We start from the raw sequence: 17,905 nt of genomic DNA on the forward strand, positions 1-17,905 counted from the left end.
CGCAAGCACCTCCTTCTGCTGCTTCCTCAGCAGCAGCACCTTGTCCTTGTTGAACAACAGGGTGAGAGAGGAAGGACCAAACCAAATCACAGGAGAATGGCAAAACTAGCAAAGGAGGGGAAAAACAAGGAGAGAAAGGAATGTCATCGTGCCAGCAAACCAGTGAAGCATATGGAAACTGCATTTAAGGCACAAAGGGTGTGCAAGGAGTTGATATAACCAGATGGCTAAAGAGCAAGGAGAGAGCAATTCCAAATTGTAAGGCAAACAGGGAACAGAGAAAAAAATTAAGGATTATGAACTTCATATTGAAAAGGGCAAAGAGAATTTAACAGGAAATCTACAGCAGTAGTTATGAAAATTGCCAAAAAAAAGTGAAAAAACCACATCAGCAGATGTTAGAACTGAGCCAGGAATTTGCCTTTCCCACCGGGGGACAGATATCAGTGCTGAGCAGGATCTCCCACAGATGTGGCAGCAGGGTCCAGGAGAGCAGAAGCAGAGCCTGGCCAGGCCAGAAGGACAGCTTTGGGGTGAGGAGCATGTTTGAGTCCTTCAGGGCTGGGCTCAGGGCCTGACTTCCTCAGACAACAAATTAGGTATTTCTCTTTTGTGTGCCTTCATCTCCCATTAATAAAATTCCAATAGAACCATTTCTATCCATTCTCTGTCTCTGTCTGACAGATATTTGAGTGATTCTAGACAGCAATGAGGTCCTGGTCTAGCTACAGACACAGCTGCAGATCCCAATAAAGCAACCATTAGAGTACCCACTATTGGAATGGAAGTCTTAAAATACATGTATTTCTTGATAAATACGTGTAGCACTTAAATCACTCAATTGCACACAGCATTTATTCATAGCTTTGGATTTATTCACTTTCTTGCCAGCTGGTTTCAGAAAAATAACCTTTAACAACACCACGCAAGGGCTTCACAAGGTAAGGAGGAAATGCTAATTGGTTTCATCCTTTTGTGCAACAATCCATCCAAAGTTAATTAGAACAGGTTTGCTTTTTCCTCGCAGAAATAATCCATAGGAAAGACTGATGGGCAGAGCAAGCTGCATCCTGCACAACGGTGGTGGGATTTAAGTGATTCCGAGCTGTGCTCCCAGAACTCTGTAGCCTTCAGGCATGTCTCTGGTCTTTCTCTGTGGATGGCATAATTAGGGCTTGAGTGAAAACCCCAGTGGTGCAGCCTGATAAGAAGTTAATCTTCTGGGCACCACGTGGGCCAAGAGAGATGTGCGCCAAAAGTCCAATTAGCAAAGGCTTCCCGTCCCAGGCTGTGCCATAGCCTTGCTCAGCCCTGGTAAAGAGCTGAGGAGCAGCAGCTCAGGGGTTCACCAGCCCTGCACACATCACAGGGGTGAGGAGCACTTTGTCCCCATCCCACTTCTCCTGGTGACCTTCACACTCCCACGTAAATCCCACAGATTCACACAGGTCTCTGGGAGCAGGATTCACCTCAGAGCCTTCAGCCACACTGGGTGCCAGCTAAGGTACTGACTGGGGAGCCCCACAGAGAATATTTGTCAATAGAACCTGACCCAGCTTTCCTGGACCCTCTGACCGAGGACAAGCAAGCAGAATTTGTGTGAAATCTGTGTCATCCCCATCGCAGAACCCAAAAGCATTACAGCAACTCAGTCCCTTGCAGCCGTGCATGAGCAAAGCAAGAAAACAATAAGGTTTGATTTCCCATCATCTGGTAAGAAGAAAGGAAAAAGTTCTTGGCTGTTGGAAAAGCACTGCAGATCTGGAGAAGAGAGTGCTCAGCACCTGTGCTTTACAAGCCAGAGGTCCTTTCGTTTACGGGAGGAAAGCACCTCCCTAATAGCCAAAGGAATGCTGAGGCACAGCACCCTACAAACTCCCCTTTCCATCTAGGGATATTAAAGAGCAAATCCCAGTTTCAAGAGGGGTGCAGGGCATGGAAACTGCTGCTGAGGTATTTAAGTGGTTTCTCTAGACCAAGCGACTGTAGCATGACTATGATGGAAGGAGTTAATAGACACTGAAATTGTTTTATTAAGTAGATTTGCCAGAATTTACTGATTATTAAACCTCATTAGCCGGGGACTTGTACTCCATGTTCTTCCCCAGTTGCTGCCTGCTGCCTGCTGGATACACGGACGGATGCTGGAGAGATTATTTCTAAGCCCTTCCCCCTTCCCTCTCCCCTCCTCTTCCAGGACCACACTGACAGTCCCGGGGGAAAGAGAGGAGAGACAGGGAGAGGGCAAGATCCACCAGCTCTCCCTCAGCATCTTTCAGCAGGAAGCCCCAGGAGCCCAGGAGAGGAGCTGCCCCTCGGGACACCTTCGCCGCGGATCCTTAGCACAACATATGTTACATGAACACGCGCGGCTGCTTTCCCCTTCCAGGAAAGAAGGAGAGAAGGAGGAAGAGGAAAGAGACAGCCAGCTCCAGAGTGCTCCAGCGCTTTCCCATGTAACCAGCCCTGGAGAACCCCCCCAGGAGCTCCTGCCGGACCCTGCTCCGCGGGCGGCATGTGAGCATCACCTGCGGGGCAGCGTCGCTCCCGGCAGCTGCCCCTGCTCGGCTGGTAAGTGACTTCGGGCAACTTTCCTTGCAGTGCTCGCACTTGGCTGACTTGGGGTAAAAAAAGTGCTTTTTAATCTCCAGAGACTACGGACAAAACCAGGGGTTTGTCCTTGAAAGGAGGCGGGGAGTGCTTCAACTGCTGCCCCGCTCCCAGCTGATAAGACACTTTCTGCCTGCTTAAAAAAGTTTTCTCCGCGGTGGGCAAAGGTTTCCCTCCAACTTCTCAGCAATTTGCGGTGGCGCGAGGTCGGGTTGATAACAATAATCATCATTTAGACAGCACTTTCCCACTTAAGGCATTTTGTAAACCTCTCCCAGGTAATCCTTGCAATCCCCCCGAGAGGCAGAACGGGCGTGCAGCGAGAGGCAGAGGAACCACGATCTGAGCAGTCCAGTTAAAGCAATTAGGAACTTTGCATCCAGCTGATGGCAGGTAATTGACCACTCCATCTCTAATAACTATTAAGCAGCTTAGTTGAGTCAGCGCGTGGTTAAGGGTTTATAGAAATAAGAAAGCGAAGCGACAACGACCGGAAAACACCGATCTAACGATGCCCTAGATCTCCCGGGGAAGAGCCCGAGGTGTTCCCTGTTGGATTTGCAGGCATCCGAGGCTCGGTGATAATTATGAATGAGGCTGTAGCTCTGCTCCGTGCCTGTGTTGCCAGACAACCAATGAGGCTGCAAACCAAAGCTCATTCACAGACTGCAGGTTTCGGGAAGAAGCACAGAGGTGACTTGTACTTACAAAACAGGCACTCATTAATTTTGTGGTTGAGGAAAGTGGCTGGAAACACCTTTTCTCTTGCAGTAACCTCTGCTATGTTTTCTCCTCCTCCCTGTATCTTCTGGCTGACAGCTCCCCCTGCTCTGATGCCATTCTGCATGTCCCGGTGAGAACTCTTAGAGATGCCTATTCTCTCCAGAGGCAGTGACCAAGACTATAGTAACATTAGCTACAACTCGTGTAATTCCTTGAGCCACCTCCTTCCCATCTGCGTGGAAACCCCTTCTGTCAAGGGCGTCCATTACCAGAGAGCCAGGAGGATTTACCACCCTGAACAAGTGTCTGCAGTTGATCTAAAGACAGAGATCATGATCAACGTCGGAGGCATCAAGTACCTGCTGCCTTGGAGTACTTTAGATGAGTTTCCCCTGACCAGACTGAGCAAACTAAAGCTTTGCAGCAGCTATGAAGAAATCATCCAGCTGTGTGACGATTACGATGAAGACACCCACGAGTTCTTCTTTGACAGGAACCCCAACGCTTTTGGGATGATTGTCAGCTTCCTAGCAGCGGGGAAGCTGATGCTCTTGAGAGACATGTGTGCCTTGTCTTTCCAGGAGGAGCTGAGGTACTGGGGCATTGAGGAATCCAACCTGGAGAACTGCTGCTTTCGGAAACTGTTCCAGAAACTGCAGGAGCTGGCTGAGATACGCAAGGAAGAGGAGCTCCGGAGGAGCAAGGAAGCCTCGTGCGTCTTGGATGAGAAAACCAGATTTGGACAGTTCATGAACAGACTCAGAGATATGGTGGAAAATCCCCAGTCAGGACTGCCAGGCAAAGTCTTTGCTTGTCTCTCCATCCTCTTTGTGGCCACCACAGCTGTAAGCCTTTGTGTGAGCACAATGCCAGACTTAAGAGCTGAAGAAGACAGGGTAAGTCAGTCTTTTTTAACTGGTCTAACCACAGAATTAATGAAACAGTCTGTGGCAGAAAACGCAGCAATGGCTTAAATTAGTTCTATCATTTTCAAGGTGATATCATGTTAAGAATAATGGGAATAAATATTGTACTGATTTTTAGCTAAAATACAAGAAAGCTTTTGGACAGAGCAGATATTTCAGCTCTCCAGTATAGGACTGCTTTTCCTTCTTGAGAAGCAGCTGCCAGTGTAAGATTAACTTGTTAGCACTGAGACTCTCAAACTGACATTGTGGAGTTTCCAAGATGCTTCACTCTCTAGTTACAAGCAGTCTCTCCTTTGGACACATCAGCTACAGAAATATTTTCCTCTGACATCTTTGCTTTTAAAACAGCTGGGTACCTTCCCGTGTGATAAAAGATTCAGGTGCTTAAAGAGGAAGAAATATTAATTAATTTTTATATGTTACATTTCAGAAGTTGCATAAAGATTGAAGGATGAGAGGCAGATAAAGTATTTTTGCACATGCTGATACTTAAAAGCTGTGCCTCCAAAAATCACAATTCCATGCTAAGAGAATCCTGTATTTGCCCCACATATATGTAGATATTGTAGGAGCAATACCAAACACTATCTGAACTGCTAACTGCCTTTAAACCCTTCTCGAACTCATCCACATTAATTCAGGGCAAATAAATCAAGCCCATATCACACATAAAGGATCTTCTCCATAACATTGCTGTAAATATTTCAGCATTTAAAAGATTTATTTTTGTAATAATGAACCAGAGGAAAGTCAGAATCCAAAGTTATTTCAGACATGGCAACGTCCAAATTCATCAAATAACCTTGACTAATCTCTATCATGAATCCTGCGCTTCATTTGCAAATTGCCCTTCCAAAAGTGCTGAGGAAATCTGTGTGAAATAAACTCCCTGCTGTAAGACAAGACACTCCTCAGAGTGTCATATATTGATGAACAAAGTCATTTTTACTTTTATAGCACAGCCTGGTGTGTACAATATAAAAATCTGTACCTATTTTACTGCTCAAGCCCTTGGTCGAAGCAGCCTTGTCATGGTTAAAATGTGTCCTGGTATCTGATGTCTCTGAGTAAAACTGAGGATTGCGCAGAAGGCTGAAACCTAAGATCATTCCCTGTTCCATTTTAACCCCTTGGATACTAACTTCCATTTGCTCAGGAAGGCTCTAACCTTTCAGGAATAAGCCTGGTGCTCTTGCAGTCTTCCTCAGCTATTACTTTTTGGCTGAAAAAAGGAAAAACTGTGTTCACAGGAAAAGCTGTTAACACTGTTCCAATGCTTCTTCCAAGGAAGCACTTTAAATATAGAACATCCTTCTTCCAGCTTGATGTACAAACATTACAAACTCTGCTCCAGCAAGTGCTTCCTACTAACTTTGTTAATGGAAGTGGCTTGATGCTTTTTATCTTCATTTCCCAACCACTGCAGAAAAAGCTTTGATAAGTAAGTCCCATGCAAAAGAACCAGCACATGAGCAGAGCTCAGCTAGATGTAAGAGGTTGTGTGTTTTAAAAATAATTAACTAAGTTAGAAAGAAAAGCATGCTGAGGGTTATAAGTGTGTCTGGGAGCTGCAGTGAAGCTGCTGCTCCTGGATTTCCTATAAAACACGGATGACATTACCTCTTAATAGATTTGCATATATACTACTACTTTAAAAACAAGCAAACTGCATCAAAACAATCTCAAAAGATGGATTGGTTCAAGTGCAGGGGAGAGGATGAAGGATGAACTTGAGGAAAGGACCACATTTGTCCAAATATTTGGAAATATTCCATTGTTTACACTTACAGCACCAGCCTAATGCACTTTGTCATCATGCCCCAGAAGCACAGAGTATTAAAAGTCCTATTCTTTGAATTATGTGATGTTCTCCCAGAGGAAACAGAGGGGAATATATGAGACAAAAGAGTCATGCCTTGTGGAAAAGCAGAGAATCTGAACTACTAAAGAGCAGTGTCTGCATCCGTAGATTCCCATCCCTAAATTCTTAACCTGCAACAACTATGATTTTCTTACTGGGATCTCAAAAGAGCATTTTAACTAGAGCTGGACAGATAACTCCATGAAGTTAATTGACTAAAATTAGGACTTCTTGGCTGCAGCTGAGTCATATTCAGCAAATTGCAACTCTCCGTTGATTTGTAACTCAGAACTGTTCACTGACCTCAGACAGGGAGTGCAAGGTGGGGCCACATTTACCAGGAACCTAAGACAGGCATGCAGGATCTGAAATTTTTCCTTTTTGGGCTGAACACAAAGATGATTCGATATCTGGTTGCCCAGTGACAGAAAACAGTCAAATTCCTTCACAAAGTTTCTGAACAAACTGAAATTCCACACCTGAATTAAAAAATGCCCTGTCCTGAGGTTTATTCAATTCTGAGTTAAAGCTTGCAAAGCCTCTGTGGTAAATGTCCTTAAAAGTACTTCAAGGATCCATTTTCCAATGTCACCAACACTGGAAATTGAATTTATCCATATTATCCATTCTGAAAAACAGACAAAAAAGGCTTTACCTCTGCTGCACATGTACCACTCTAGGGTCCTGTTCCTCCTCGTCACAGCCTCATTAAGAGAGTGGAAACTGGCTGGACTCCAGCTCAGGAAGGATCAGAATAAAAAAAATAAAGGAAAAAAAAAAAAAGGAAAAATAATGCAAGGTGACTTCCACTTCACTCACTTGGCTCAGAGGCTGCTGATCCCACCCTGCAGGCACAGCAGATCCCTTGTTCTTTTAGCAGCTGCTAAACCAGGTCTGCTCAGAAAGGAGAAAAGCTGCCTGGGCAGGCAGAAGAGCAACCAGGAGTCCTCACTATGTGAGGGAAAGTGAAAACTCCGGTCTGCCTCCGGGAGAGGGATGGCAGGGAGCCAAGAGAGAGCATCTGCATCAGGGAAACCCAGTCACCCTGGCAACCAGAGGGGAGGGATGGAGCCATCGCCAGGGGCAGCAGAGGGGAGCGGAGGGGGAGCTTAAAGTCAGGAATGCAGCTGAAAGCGAAATAAAGAAGGAGTTCTTGTACCTGGCACCATGAACACACTCCAGAATACGTCAAATGGCATTTAGGAACCTCCTCAGGAAAGCAAAACACAGAGATTTGGGCAAACAGTTCTGTAAGTTTATATCACATAAGCACACGCCGTGAATCCCCACCCAGAGACAACAGCCCCAGGTGAAGGGTGCACCAAAAGTTCAGCAAAACTGTAGAGCAGCAAATGAACAGCTCTGGTGAGCTCAAGTTTAAGTCTGACCATGACATAAATGCACAAAAGGTTTTATCACTTATGAGGCTAAGGAAAGAAGAGTCATCAGTAACAAGGTTCTGTTATTTAGGCATAAAACAACGGAATTATCACATTCTCCAGGGGCAATGTATCCTTGACCATAGCATTTGCATCTGTTCTTTATGGAGATCAAACTGTCTTTGGTTAAGAAGCAGATTTAGTATCATCAATGTGTAGTAATTGAGGCACGTAGAGATAAGAAAAAAGGCATATTTGGAGGTGAGGAAATCTGTTTTTGTTCTGACCAGGCAGCTTGAGAGAACTGCAAATCTGAACTGGAGACCAAGCATACAGAACACGAAAGCTGAAGTGACAAAATTCACCAGTATTACCCTCAAACGAAAGAATTCAGATCATCCCACTAGAGACAAGGCAGAAGTCCCACCAAAGTCCCCCAAAAGTCCCAGTCCCACACAAGAGTTACAATCAGGATCTAAGGGGGGGTCACTGAAACAGTCACTGCTCAGCACATCCAACCCAAAGGAAGAAAACATCATTACACCAGAAAACTGTGGAATAAAACCACTGCAGAAGAGTCTGGAGAGGGAGAACACTTTGAAGTACTCTTGGGACTTTCCTTAGGACAAGACATTTCATTTAATGAGTCCCTAGAATTGGCATCCTCTAGAGAAATGACTCAGCAGAAAGGCTACAGCAAGGTCTGCACTTCAAGAAGGCAGCAAATTAAGGTCAGGGGGAAGAAAACCCCCAGATATTTCCGTTCCCTGACCTTGTTACTACTAATTTTTGTATTTGCTCTTAGCTGACCTTGAGAAGCTTGATATTGCTTTAGGTATTTTATAGGACCTAATGACACATGACCAACATGAGCTGCAACCACTGTTGTTTCATGTGAAGATTTTATCCTGAAATTCACAATACTCATTTTTTTTAAAGCTTCTTTTCCTGGGATCATTTGATTATGTGAAAACCAAATTCCCTTTAAAAGAGTAAGCTTTTAGTCTCTGATTGCACTCTAGAATCCAGAAAACATGAACAGATGAGGAGAACCCAGTACTTAACACGTAGAACTACTTCTAAATTACTTTTTTTTTTGTTCCACACCATGATTCTGGAGGCCCTGATTAGTTTTTTTCCGTGCTTGATGCTGCTGAAGTTTTCTGTATGATACCAAAGAATATTTGGCTTGCACACTGGAGGAAACTGCCAAGAAGCAAGTTTTCTTTAAAACTGGAATAATTTTACTTTACAGGGGAAAAAACCCAATTTATTTGCCTTACTGTGAAGAGAAAGAAAATGCAGTGCTCACTTAAAGTGTAAGACTATAAAGGCATATGTGTACATGCCTAGCTATAAATACACTGCTATATACATATGACTTGAAATTACTTAGAACAAAATAAAGCTTTGGCTTTATTGCATCTGCTCAAGCACTTTATTCTGGGTTTTTATCAGGTCACTTTCTGTAGACAATCCCTCTCCTAAATTATCCAAGAGTCCAGGGCAATTTTGATTCCTTCTGACCATTTTGGTCAGCAAGGAGTGTAGGAAAATGTGCTTCACTGGAGCACCAAAAACCTCCTGGTCTAGGTGTACTCAGCACAGCTGATTTATGTGCTCCATGGACTGAATTAGCTAAATTAATAATGATTGAAGAAAGATTAAATAAGAAGCCACTAAACAACAGAAATCAGAATGTTCAAGCCTGGGACTTTGATGTACATTTATTTATAAATTATTGGGATCTTTATGGGATCTGCCTTTTTTTGAGGTCAGAAACACCAGGAGCTTTGACCTTCAAATTGCACCATTATGTTAAGACCCTGATTTCAGAGTTCCACATGATAAGTGACCATTTCCCAGGCACCCCCACCCAGAATTGCATAACTCAGCACTGAGTCTGTTCTGTACAACACTGATAAAGTTCGTATCACTTAAGCCCTGCTCTCCACAGCCACTGCGGGGGTGGTCGCCGCTGACCATCTGGGCCCCAGCTCACCCCCCCTGCCACACAAAATAAGTGTCTGCACAAACTCCTGACCCTCCAGGGAGGGAAAGGATCCTGCCTGGCTTTCCAAAGCCATGGTCCAGTGTTCAGAAAGCACAGTTAGACATTATTAGTTTGCCTTATGCTCATCCCCTTTTGGCTGTGTTCCAGCAGCGCTCAGGCTCTGAGCTTTGCACGCCATCCTGGGGGGACACCCAGCTGTTCCAGCTGTTCCAGCTGTTCTGCACTGGGCAGTGCACCAACAGCTGTGCCAGCACATGTGTCCCTCACTGGGAACCAGGATTTCTTTCCCCTCTTGCTGCTTTTAGGGTTGTAATCGTTACAAAGGGGCCGAAGCCTGTTCACTCTCCTCACCTGACTCACCTCAGGGGGCTCAGCACAGATGAGTGTTTAATAAATGCCTTCTTTGGGAAGATGGGTGTTCCCCTTCATGGAGCCATTCCATCTCTGCAAAACTCTGTTTGAAACGAATTCATCCTCCAAGTTCCTTCCCACAGTGTCAGCACCTCCTCTGAGCACCAGTATTTTCCCTAATAACAGATTCAACCATATTTGGGACCCTCTGTACTCCCTGTACTAAACAGTTACAATAAGAAGGAATTTCTGTCCCAAAGAATTTACAGTACAGTGAGAAAAGAAACAAAGAAACAGTAATAGGCAAAACGCTTTGACCAGCAGCAAAATTGTCAGTTGAAGGTTATCCTCCCACATCCCAGATATCCTCCTTGTCATTTTGATTATACCACTCTTCACAGTTACACAATTAAGTCTGCTAGATTCCTTACTAGAAAAACAAGAAAAAGTTTATTCTTTCTCACCTTTCCCCTAACACCAACACTCTGGAGTCCTGCTTTAAATCAAATTCAGATTCTTCAGACTGACTCTCACAGTGTTTGCAGACTAAGGATCCAAGTTTAAAAGTTAATTGAAACATTTTATTTTAAGTACGTTTCTGCCCCAGAGGGGATAATTATTTGTTGGACATAGAGCAATAATTTCTTTCTGTCTTCTTTCTAATGTCCACATTAATACAATACCAGTATTAGCTTAGTTTCCTCAAATGTTGTAGTAATTGTTTTCCTAAGGCCAGGCTTCTCTCCCATCAAGTAGGACAAGTGGGAACTCATTGTGTTCTCAGAATATGCAGCACTGCTTTAACAAGCTCATCATTCCCTAAATCAGGTTAGAGTCTCTTTCTCAGCAGCCTGTAACCTTCTGACTTTATTGCATCAACCTGAAACCATAAATCCAGGTGCTGATGTGATCCATAACACAGGGTTTTCAAGCTCTCCCTACCCATCATTTGATTCAGCAGAGCGTGGTTTAATTATTCAAATAGCAGCGTCAATGCGGCCGCAGTGATTCAGCAGAACCTGCAGCACTGCAGCTGGATCCCACAGCCCAGGTATGCAGGGAACACGGATTGGCAGCACATTTCCTAACCAAGCCATCCCTTCACAGCCAAAGGGGATTTCTCCCTTGTGTCTGTTCATTTCCTGCTGCCGGTGGGATAAGAACAGCCTGGAGCCAGCTGGGAACATCAGTTCCCTACACCGAGGTCTTGCTCTGCCTCTGCTCCTGCCTAACCCCTCTCTAGACTTGCAGCCCGCCCGTATTCCCACTGCCTTGGATCTGTGGGCAGGCAAGAGCGTGAACCAAAGCTTGTTTTCCCACTATCCCATTAGTTCATGTTTTCCCTGCAGAGGGAATTGCTCAGGGAGGAGTTCTAGACCAGGATGCACTGCCCAGATTTAACTCTGAGAAATGAAAAAGGCTGGAACACAGCCCCTGACCCAGGAAATGGCAACCTTGGGTTTAGAGAGGAGAATTCCTGCCAGTTTCACTTCTAAATCCTGCACCTAGAGGGCTGACTGGTTTTGGCCAAAGGGCCAGGCTGCAGGAAGAGCAGTCACGCTGGGATAAGTGCTGGACAGCACAAGCTGGCAGAAGGCAGGCTGGGAGCCACAGTACAGGCTGATCCCATCTGCTGCCACTCCAGTGGACACTGGCCTCTGTCCACAAAGCAGTGTGTGCATCACAGCAAGGATCTGAGCAGCAACTTGGCCATGCCAAACAAAACCTGGGCCTGCCAGGATAAATTTAGCAGATGTGAACCGTGACCTTGCATCAGCCACGGAGCCAGGCACGCTCCTGGTGTGACCGGTGATGTTCTGGCAGTGTCCTTCCACTGCAGAGGGATAAGGAGGTGCAGCTCCTGTGTCTTTTAGGACTTCAGGACTCCAGTAGAATGGAGCATATGCTCTATGGGCTCCTTCCCTGCCTGGTTCTGGCTCCATCAGGTACGGGTCACTGAGCACCAGGACTGCCTTTCCTCGGGAGCAACCACTGCTGCATCTCGGGCGGAGCTGGCTGGGAACAGGGCTCAGACCCTTTCAGTCCATTGCTCATTTGTTTTATGATGATGAGCCAGCTGGTTCCCATAAACATGCCCCGGGAATAACAGTGTTTGCACACAGTGCTTCAGTCATGACTTCTAGCTGGGTTCAAGGACTTTTATCAGCTTGGTTCATAAATAACACGAGATGCCCTTCTCACAAGTGTGCTGTGTGAGCAGCATAGATACCTTGCCCTGAGGTACACATTGATTTCCACTCTAAAGCTCTGGAAATATGGCATGATTGTGAAATAATCCAGATACTGATCAAGCTGGGCTTATCAGCAAAGTGTTCTACGAGCATTGGAGGAACTTTTGCTATTTAACTTGGGAATAGATCATTTGACACAAGAAACACTTGTGTCACACTGACACCATCCTGAGCAGTGTTCACTGGCAAGCACAGGAAGGAGACCACGGGAAGTGCTGTAGTTTTGCTTGTTTCACATCTCAGACTCCACCCCGTTTATAGAAGGTGGGAAATCCCAAATTACTCACCACAGCAAACAGGCTCAGATTGATGCCAATAAACTTCCACGTAGAGTCGATCACACCAAGGGCAGAAAGTTGGTACTGATCCAATTTTATCCTCACACAGCTGCAGCACTGCACTCCCAACATAATGGGAATAACAGGATTTCTTTACTTGTACTTCAGATTAAGAGGGAATAAAGGGCAAATATCCACTGCAAAAGGTATTGGGGTAAATCTCTGGCAGTAGGAAAGTAATTGGCGGATCAGGTAATGATTCAGAACAAGTTTTTGATTGTAAAGTGTCTTAGAGTGCAGAAATGTGGGACACAAATGATCAGCACAGAGCAGACCCTGAAGGAACCAGAGTGGTTCCTTGGTACTGTCATTTATTCAATAATAATACATTTTTTTCTTGTCTAGAACACATAAAAAAGTGAGCAGCATCTGGAAACCAGCATGGATAGATGAGAGATACATTCTGCAGGGGAAATTCTGATTCAGTCTCCCTGGGCATTACTAAAATTATTGATGCATGTAAAGATATTATGTTCACTAGATGAGATTTATACCTGTTGTAAGTTAGGTTAGCACTGCACAATTCTAGGATCTGATTTTGTTTTTTATCCTAGATGTCATTACACTTAAATTAATGTTTCCTGACAAATTAAGAGGCCAGATAATTTATCTCTTTTTATCTTGTGAGTGGCACATATCTCAAGCGCATTTAGCTGGAATTCACAATTAGTGAACCAATTTCTTTTTTGCTGCCCCATCCCTGGAAGTATCCAAGGCCAGCTTGGACAGGGCTTGGAGCAACCTGGTCTTTAAGGTCCCTTCTATCCAGACCATTCTTGGATTCTGTGAGTGGAAAACAGAAGCCAGGGGAGTTGCCTTGGGCCACTGTTTCCTCGGGCTGTTGAGGGAACTGGGCTCAGTACTGTTCTTCTATTTGTTCTTCTATTTTGTTATGAACCTATATTTTTTTCCCATTTAAGGAGAAATTAACAGAAATATCCTAACATGAGCAATCCCACTGTAACGCCATAAACACAACAAGCACATAAGAGAACATGGAAAATAAGCCCCTCTCTTATACACCAGAGGGGAATAATGAAAAGGAAGCTTGAATTGCTGACTATCTCTGGTGGTAGAGGAGCTTGAAACAACTCCTTTGCTTCTTTGAGGTGGTTTATAAGTCTATGAAACCACTCAGTATTTCAGGCATCAGGCTCAGTATACATCTTTTTACACACAAAATACTGTTTCATTCATTGCTGAGCCAAATGTTCATTTCACACAGAAGATCAATACCAGGCACTCATTTTATTACATTTATATCATAGGTTGTAGAATTTCTGCTGGAGGGAAGTTCCATAAATCCTGATAAAGTCTTGCATTGTTGAAAAGTAAATCTGCAGGGTGAATAAAGAGTTACATACTCACTGCTGGGCCTGTCATAGCTGTTCTCCCATCAAAGTCAGTGACAAGTAGAGTACTGATTGAAGCTATGGTGGTATAAAACATGTCAGGGGGTTTTGCTGGAAAAGAACACTCCCAAAAAATAAAAAATAAAAATAAAAATGAAAATAAAAATAATAAAAATAAAAATAAAAATAAATAGAACCTCATCTTCCCCTCTTGCTCACAGTCAGCACCACACCAGCTTGGAGCTTTTAGAGCTCCCACTCCACCATGCGTAAAACTGCAGCAGGAGGAGAAAGACCCCGGTGAAAATTTGACCCAAAGATCTGGAAATAAAAGCTCAGAATTCTGCTCTAGTTAATGGTGAGGTGGAGGGAGGGAGTTTGTTGTGGTTTGTGTTGGTAGGTGCTGAACACAAGAATATCCCAAATGTGTCTGGTTTGTTCAGAAAGAGGAATTGTATAGAAGTTGTTGTGGCACAGAGATTTCTTTTTTGGACATTTAGGCAAAAAAACCCTGTCATGGATCAGAGTATTTGGGCCATACTGAAAGTAACTAATGGGAATGTGGTGGCAAAAATATTGAAATCTCCCACTGACACAGGGGCATCAGTATTCCAGTGAGAACAGAGATTTGAAGTCACTGTGCTCTGCCTGTTCTTTGGACAACAGTTCTGAGAGCAACATAAAACACTGAGGTGTAAAAATCCTCAAAACTACTGGGAGAAACAGAAGTCAGCTTTGGTGCTTAATATTTCCTTTTTCCCCCCACTCTTATTTCAACATTTGCTGCTTTTGAACAGGATGTTCAAAAGGATGAAGGATGTTTGAAGAGACTGACATTAGAGAGGGATATTCTACATAAATCAAGTCAGGTGCATTCCATAATATATACAAATGTTCCTAATATATAAAACATTCACATGCAAACTCATGGGATGAAATCCATCTCCCAGTGTAAAGCCAATGAACATGTTCTCATTATGCTGACAGCATAAATTGCCTCCTCTAAGTAAATATAAATTTCCATAGGGAATACTGAGGTCACTGAGGGTGGCAAGAATTAAAAATCTCCCAACCAGTCTCTACATTGCTACACCTTGAAATTTCACACTCAGTCCAAAAGACACCCTACATCTTATTGGTTAAACCTTCCAGCAACCAAAATGTCTTTTCCTCTAGTTTCTAAGGAAGGTATAGGGAAAATCCCATGATGATCTGAGAGCAATGTCACCTGCAAATATCTAAAGGTAAATAAATAACAGATGTACTGGAAATTCAGCCCAGTTAACAAAAAATAAAATAAATCTTGAGGGGAGCAATGAATAATTCAGAGGCCACATCGCTGGAGTGACCAGAGGCAGGTCTGTGCAGAGTCCAGGCTGCAGTGCACAAATAATTCAGGGCTCAGAAAGAGTGAGCACTACATAACACAACTGCTGATTGCAGGCAATCTTACCAAGCCCAGTCAGCAGCTCTGCAAACATCAGTGCACTCCAGCACTGACTGCAAATGGAGCCACAGCCTGACCCGACATGCAGAGCTCTGGCAGGGCCAAGCCTTCATTAGCTTTTGTAGTGTTTCATTTTAGGGGTAAAATATGGCATTGACAGTTTACTGTGCAGAAAGGAAAAATCCCCAAATGGTGCTACAGAGCTAAATTGTTCTGAGGGTTAGGCAGGGTAAAACACACTCGTGAGGGGGGAACCTCAGCTGGCCAATTCTAGAACACAAAAAGACTTGTTACTCCCAAGTGCAGCAGAAAGTGGGAATTACTCAGGACTTAACAGCCTGCATGCCAGGACTTCATACAGAGATGGGTTTCATTCAAGTAGGCTGGAAGAAGCAACACAGTAAAATGAGGCAGGTAGAGAGATCTGCTCATTCAGCTATTTCCTGCACTCAATATTCTCTGTACAGCACCGAAGGACAGCTGCCACACTACCTGTGAGCTGCGACTTGTTGATCTCTGGTACCAGCTACTCAGGCAGATCCTTATTGCTTCTCCCTCAGTGTTTTTGGATACTGGTTCACAGACCGTTCTTTTATTTATTTCCCTCTCTGTTTCATGTCAGGGTGAGTGTTCCCAGAGGTGCTATTACATCTTCGTCATCGAGACCATCTGCGTGGCTTGGTTCTCCCTGGAGTTCTGCCTCCGGTTCATCCAGGCGAGGAGCAAGTGTCAGTTCTTCAAAGGACCCCTGAACATCATTGACTTCGTGGCCATTTCCCCCTACTACGCCTCCCTCATCTTCTCCGAGGACGACTCCAGCAAGGAGGAGGACAGGCCGAGCAGCAACTCGTACCTGGAGAAGGTGGGCTTGGTGCTACGGGTTTTACGTGCCTTGAGGATCCTGTACGTCATGCGCCTTGCCCGGCACTCCCTGGGCCTGCAGACCCTGGGCCTCACCGTGCGCAAGTGCACGCGGGAATTCGGGCTGCTGCTGCTCTTCCTGTGCGTGGCTGTCACCCTGTTCTCTCCCCTGGTCTACCTGGCCGAGAACGAGTCCGGCAGGGTGCTGGAATTCACCAGCATTCCCGCCTCCTACTGGTGGGCCATCATCTCCATGACCACCGTGGGCTACGGAGACATGGTCCCGCGGAGCGTGCCGGGCCAGATGGTGGCTCTCAGCAGCATCCTCAGCGGGATCCTCATCATGTCCTTCCCCGCAACGTCCATATTCCACACCTTCTCCCACTCCTACTCCGAGCTGCGCAAGGAACACGAGCGGCTGCAGTCGCGGCTGAACCGCGCGAGAAACGCCAATCGCTCCGGTGAAAGCGACACCTTCAACGAGACTGACAGCCTGACCCTGGAGGGCCAGGCATCCCCCATCAAATACATCTACACAGGGAACTGAGCCTGGCATCCCCCATCAAATACATCTACACAGGGAACTGAGCCTGGTGTCCCCCATCAAATACATCTACACAGGGAACTGAGCCCTGGTGTCCCCCATCAAATACATCTACACAGGGAACTGAGCCTGGCATCTCCCATCAAATACATCTACACAGGGAACTGAGCCTGGCATCCCCCATCAAATACATCTACACAGGGAACTGAGCCTGGCGTGGAGCGTTCCCAAAAACACCGACAGAAAGGTGCACGTGTGAACATCAGCAAAATACGCAAAGCAAAGCAACGACCCGGGTTACAGCACTATCCTCTCTCCTGGCATAGGTATAAGCAGCAGCCAACCCAACATGGCCAGCTCCAAAAAATCCCCATGGAGCTGGAGGTTGGGAGAATGTAAAAAAATCAGAGTTTATTCAGTGATAAATGATCATTCTTCTCTATGACTACTAAGAATAAACTTTGTCTCTACCACTCATGCATCTTGCTGATTACCTAATGCTGAATGAGTAACAAAGCCGGCTTCTGTTGGTGCAAACACACTTGTTATTTTATTTGCCTTTGAGTTTCCAATGTTCTTGCAATTAATACCTTGAGCCAGGCATTAGGACACATTCTTTCCGGGCTACACACTGGTGTGGTTATCCACAGCTCATCCACCAGGCATAGAGATACAAATCTGAATTCTGTATTTAAAGTCAGTAACAAGCTTAAAATAAAGGCCCTGTATGTGACAGCTTTCAAAGTTTGCCTGCAGCCAGACGATCAATCTGTAACTAACAAATTGCACTGCTTTGCATTAAACACATACTGTTTGCAAGAGCATTTGCTTGAAATGCATTTGTGGTCTGCAGACTGTAAACATATCTTACTAGACAGCAAAAGTCTTCAAATTTCTTTTTCATATATTTATTTAAAATAAAAACAAGGAATAAAAGAAGCCCAAGCTTATTGACCATATCAAAAAGCCTTGGTGTTATATTTTTTGTTGAATGGTGATGGTTTCTCTGGAAGAAAGATAAAAAATAGGCTTCTTGAAAATGTGATGACAGCTCAGAAGTATCCAAAGGTATAAAGAGTAAAGAATGAGGGGAATGATTTCCAGAGAGGCAGTGGGAGTGATTTTCTGATGGGAATGGAAGATGCCCCCTTTGGGATATCCATGTATAGCCAGAAGGAAGCAACAGGGTTTTGCAGAGGTCAGCAACACTCCTTTGTGGATAGTCTGGATGGTTTTGTGCAACT

The 17,905-nt window shown here is 44.8% G+C and overlaps 1 protein-coding gene across 4 annotated transcripts; it reads left to right on the forward strand.

The window, feature by feature from the left end:
* The first annotated feature begins 2,122 nt into the window (after nt 1-2,122).
* On the forward strand, nt 2,123-17,597 carry KCNG4 (potassium voltage-gated channel modifier subfamily G member 4). Of its 4 annotated transcripts, none has more exons than XM_039558587.1 (5): nt 2,123-2,571; nt 2,889-3,003; nt 3,430-4,229; nt 15,879-16,642; nt 16,808-17,597. In XM_039558587.1, exons 3-5 carry the CDS (start codon nt 3,480-3,482, stop codon nt 16,827-16,829), a joined length of 1,536 nt encoding a protein of 511 aa, XP_039414521.1. In that variant the 5' UTR covers nt 2,123-2,571; nt 2,889-3,003; nt 3,430-3,479; the 3' UTR covers nt 16,830-17,597. The 4 variants fall into 4 exon arrangements, with proteins under 4 accessions (XP_039414521.1, XP_039414520.1, XP_039414519.1 ...); XM_039558586.1 differs by having other exon boundaries at nt 2,124-2,571; nt 15,879-16,646; nt 16,812-17,597; XM_039558584.1 differs by having other exon boundaries at nt 2,127-2,571; nt 15,879-17,597.
* Nucleotides 17,598-17,905: the final 308 nt, after the last annotated feature.

The sequence above is a fragment of the Corvus cornix genome, chromosome 11 (genome assembly GCF_000738735.6).
Source record: "Corvus cornix cornix isolate S_Up_H32 chromosome 11, ASM73873v5, whole genome shotgun sequence".
NCBI classification, from domain to species: Eukaryota; Metazoa; Chordata; class Aves; order Passeriformes; family Corvidae; genus Corvus; species Corvus cornix.

What these genes read in the sequence shown, in the direction of transcription:
- KCNG4 (XM_039558587.1), top strand. Translation starts at nt 3,480, where the DNA reads ATGCCTATTCTCTCCAGAGGCAGTGACCAAGACTATAGTAACATTAGC. An exon ending in TAAGAGCTGAAGAAGACAGG is followed by an intron (nt 4,230 to 15,878) that starts GTAAGTCAGTCT and finishes GTTTCATGTCAG; the next exon opens with GGTGAGTGTTCCCAGAGGTG. An exon ending in GGCCAGGCATCCCCCATCAA is followed by an intron (nt 16,643 to 16,807) that starts ATACATCTACAC and finishes ATCTCCCATCAA; the next exon opens with ATACATCTACACAGGGAACT.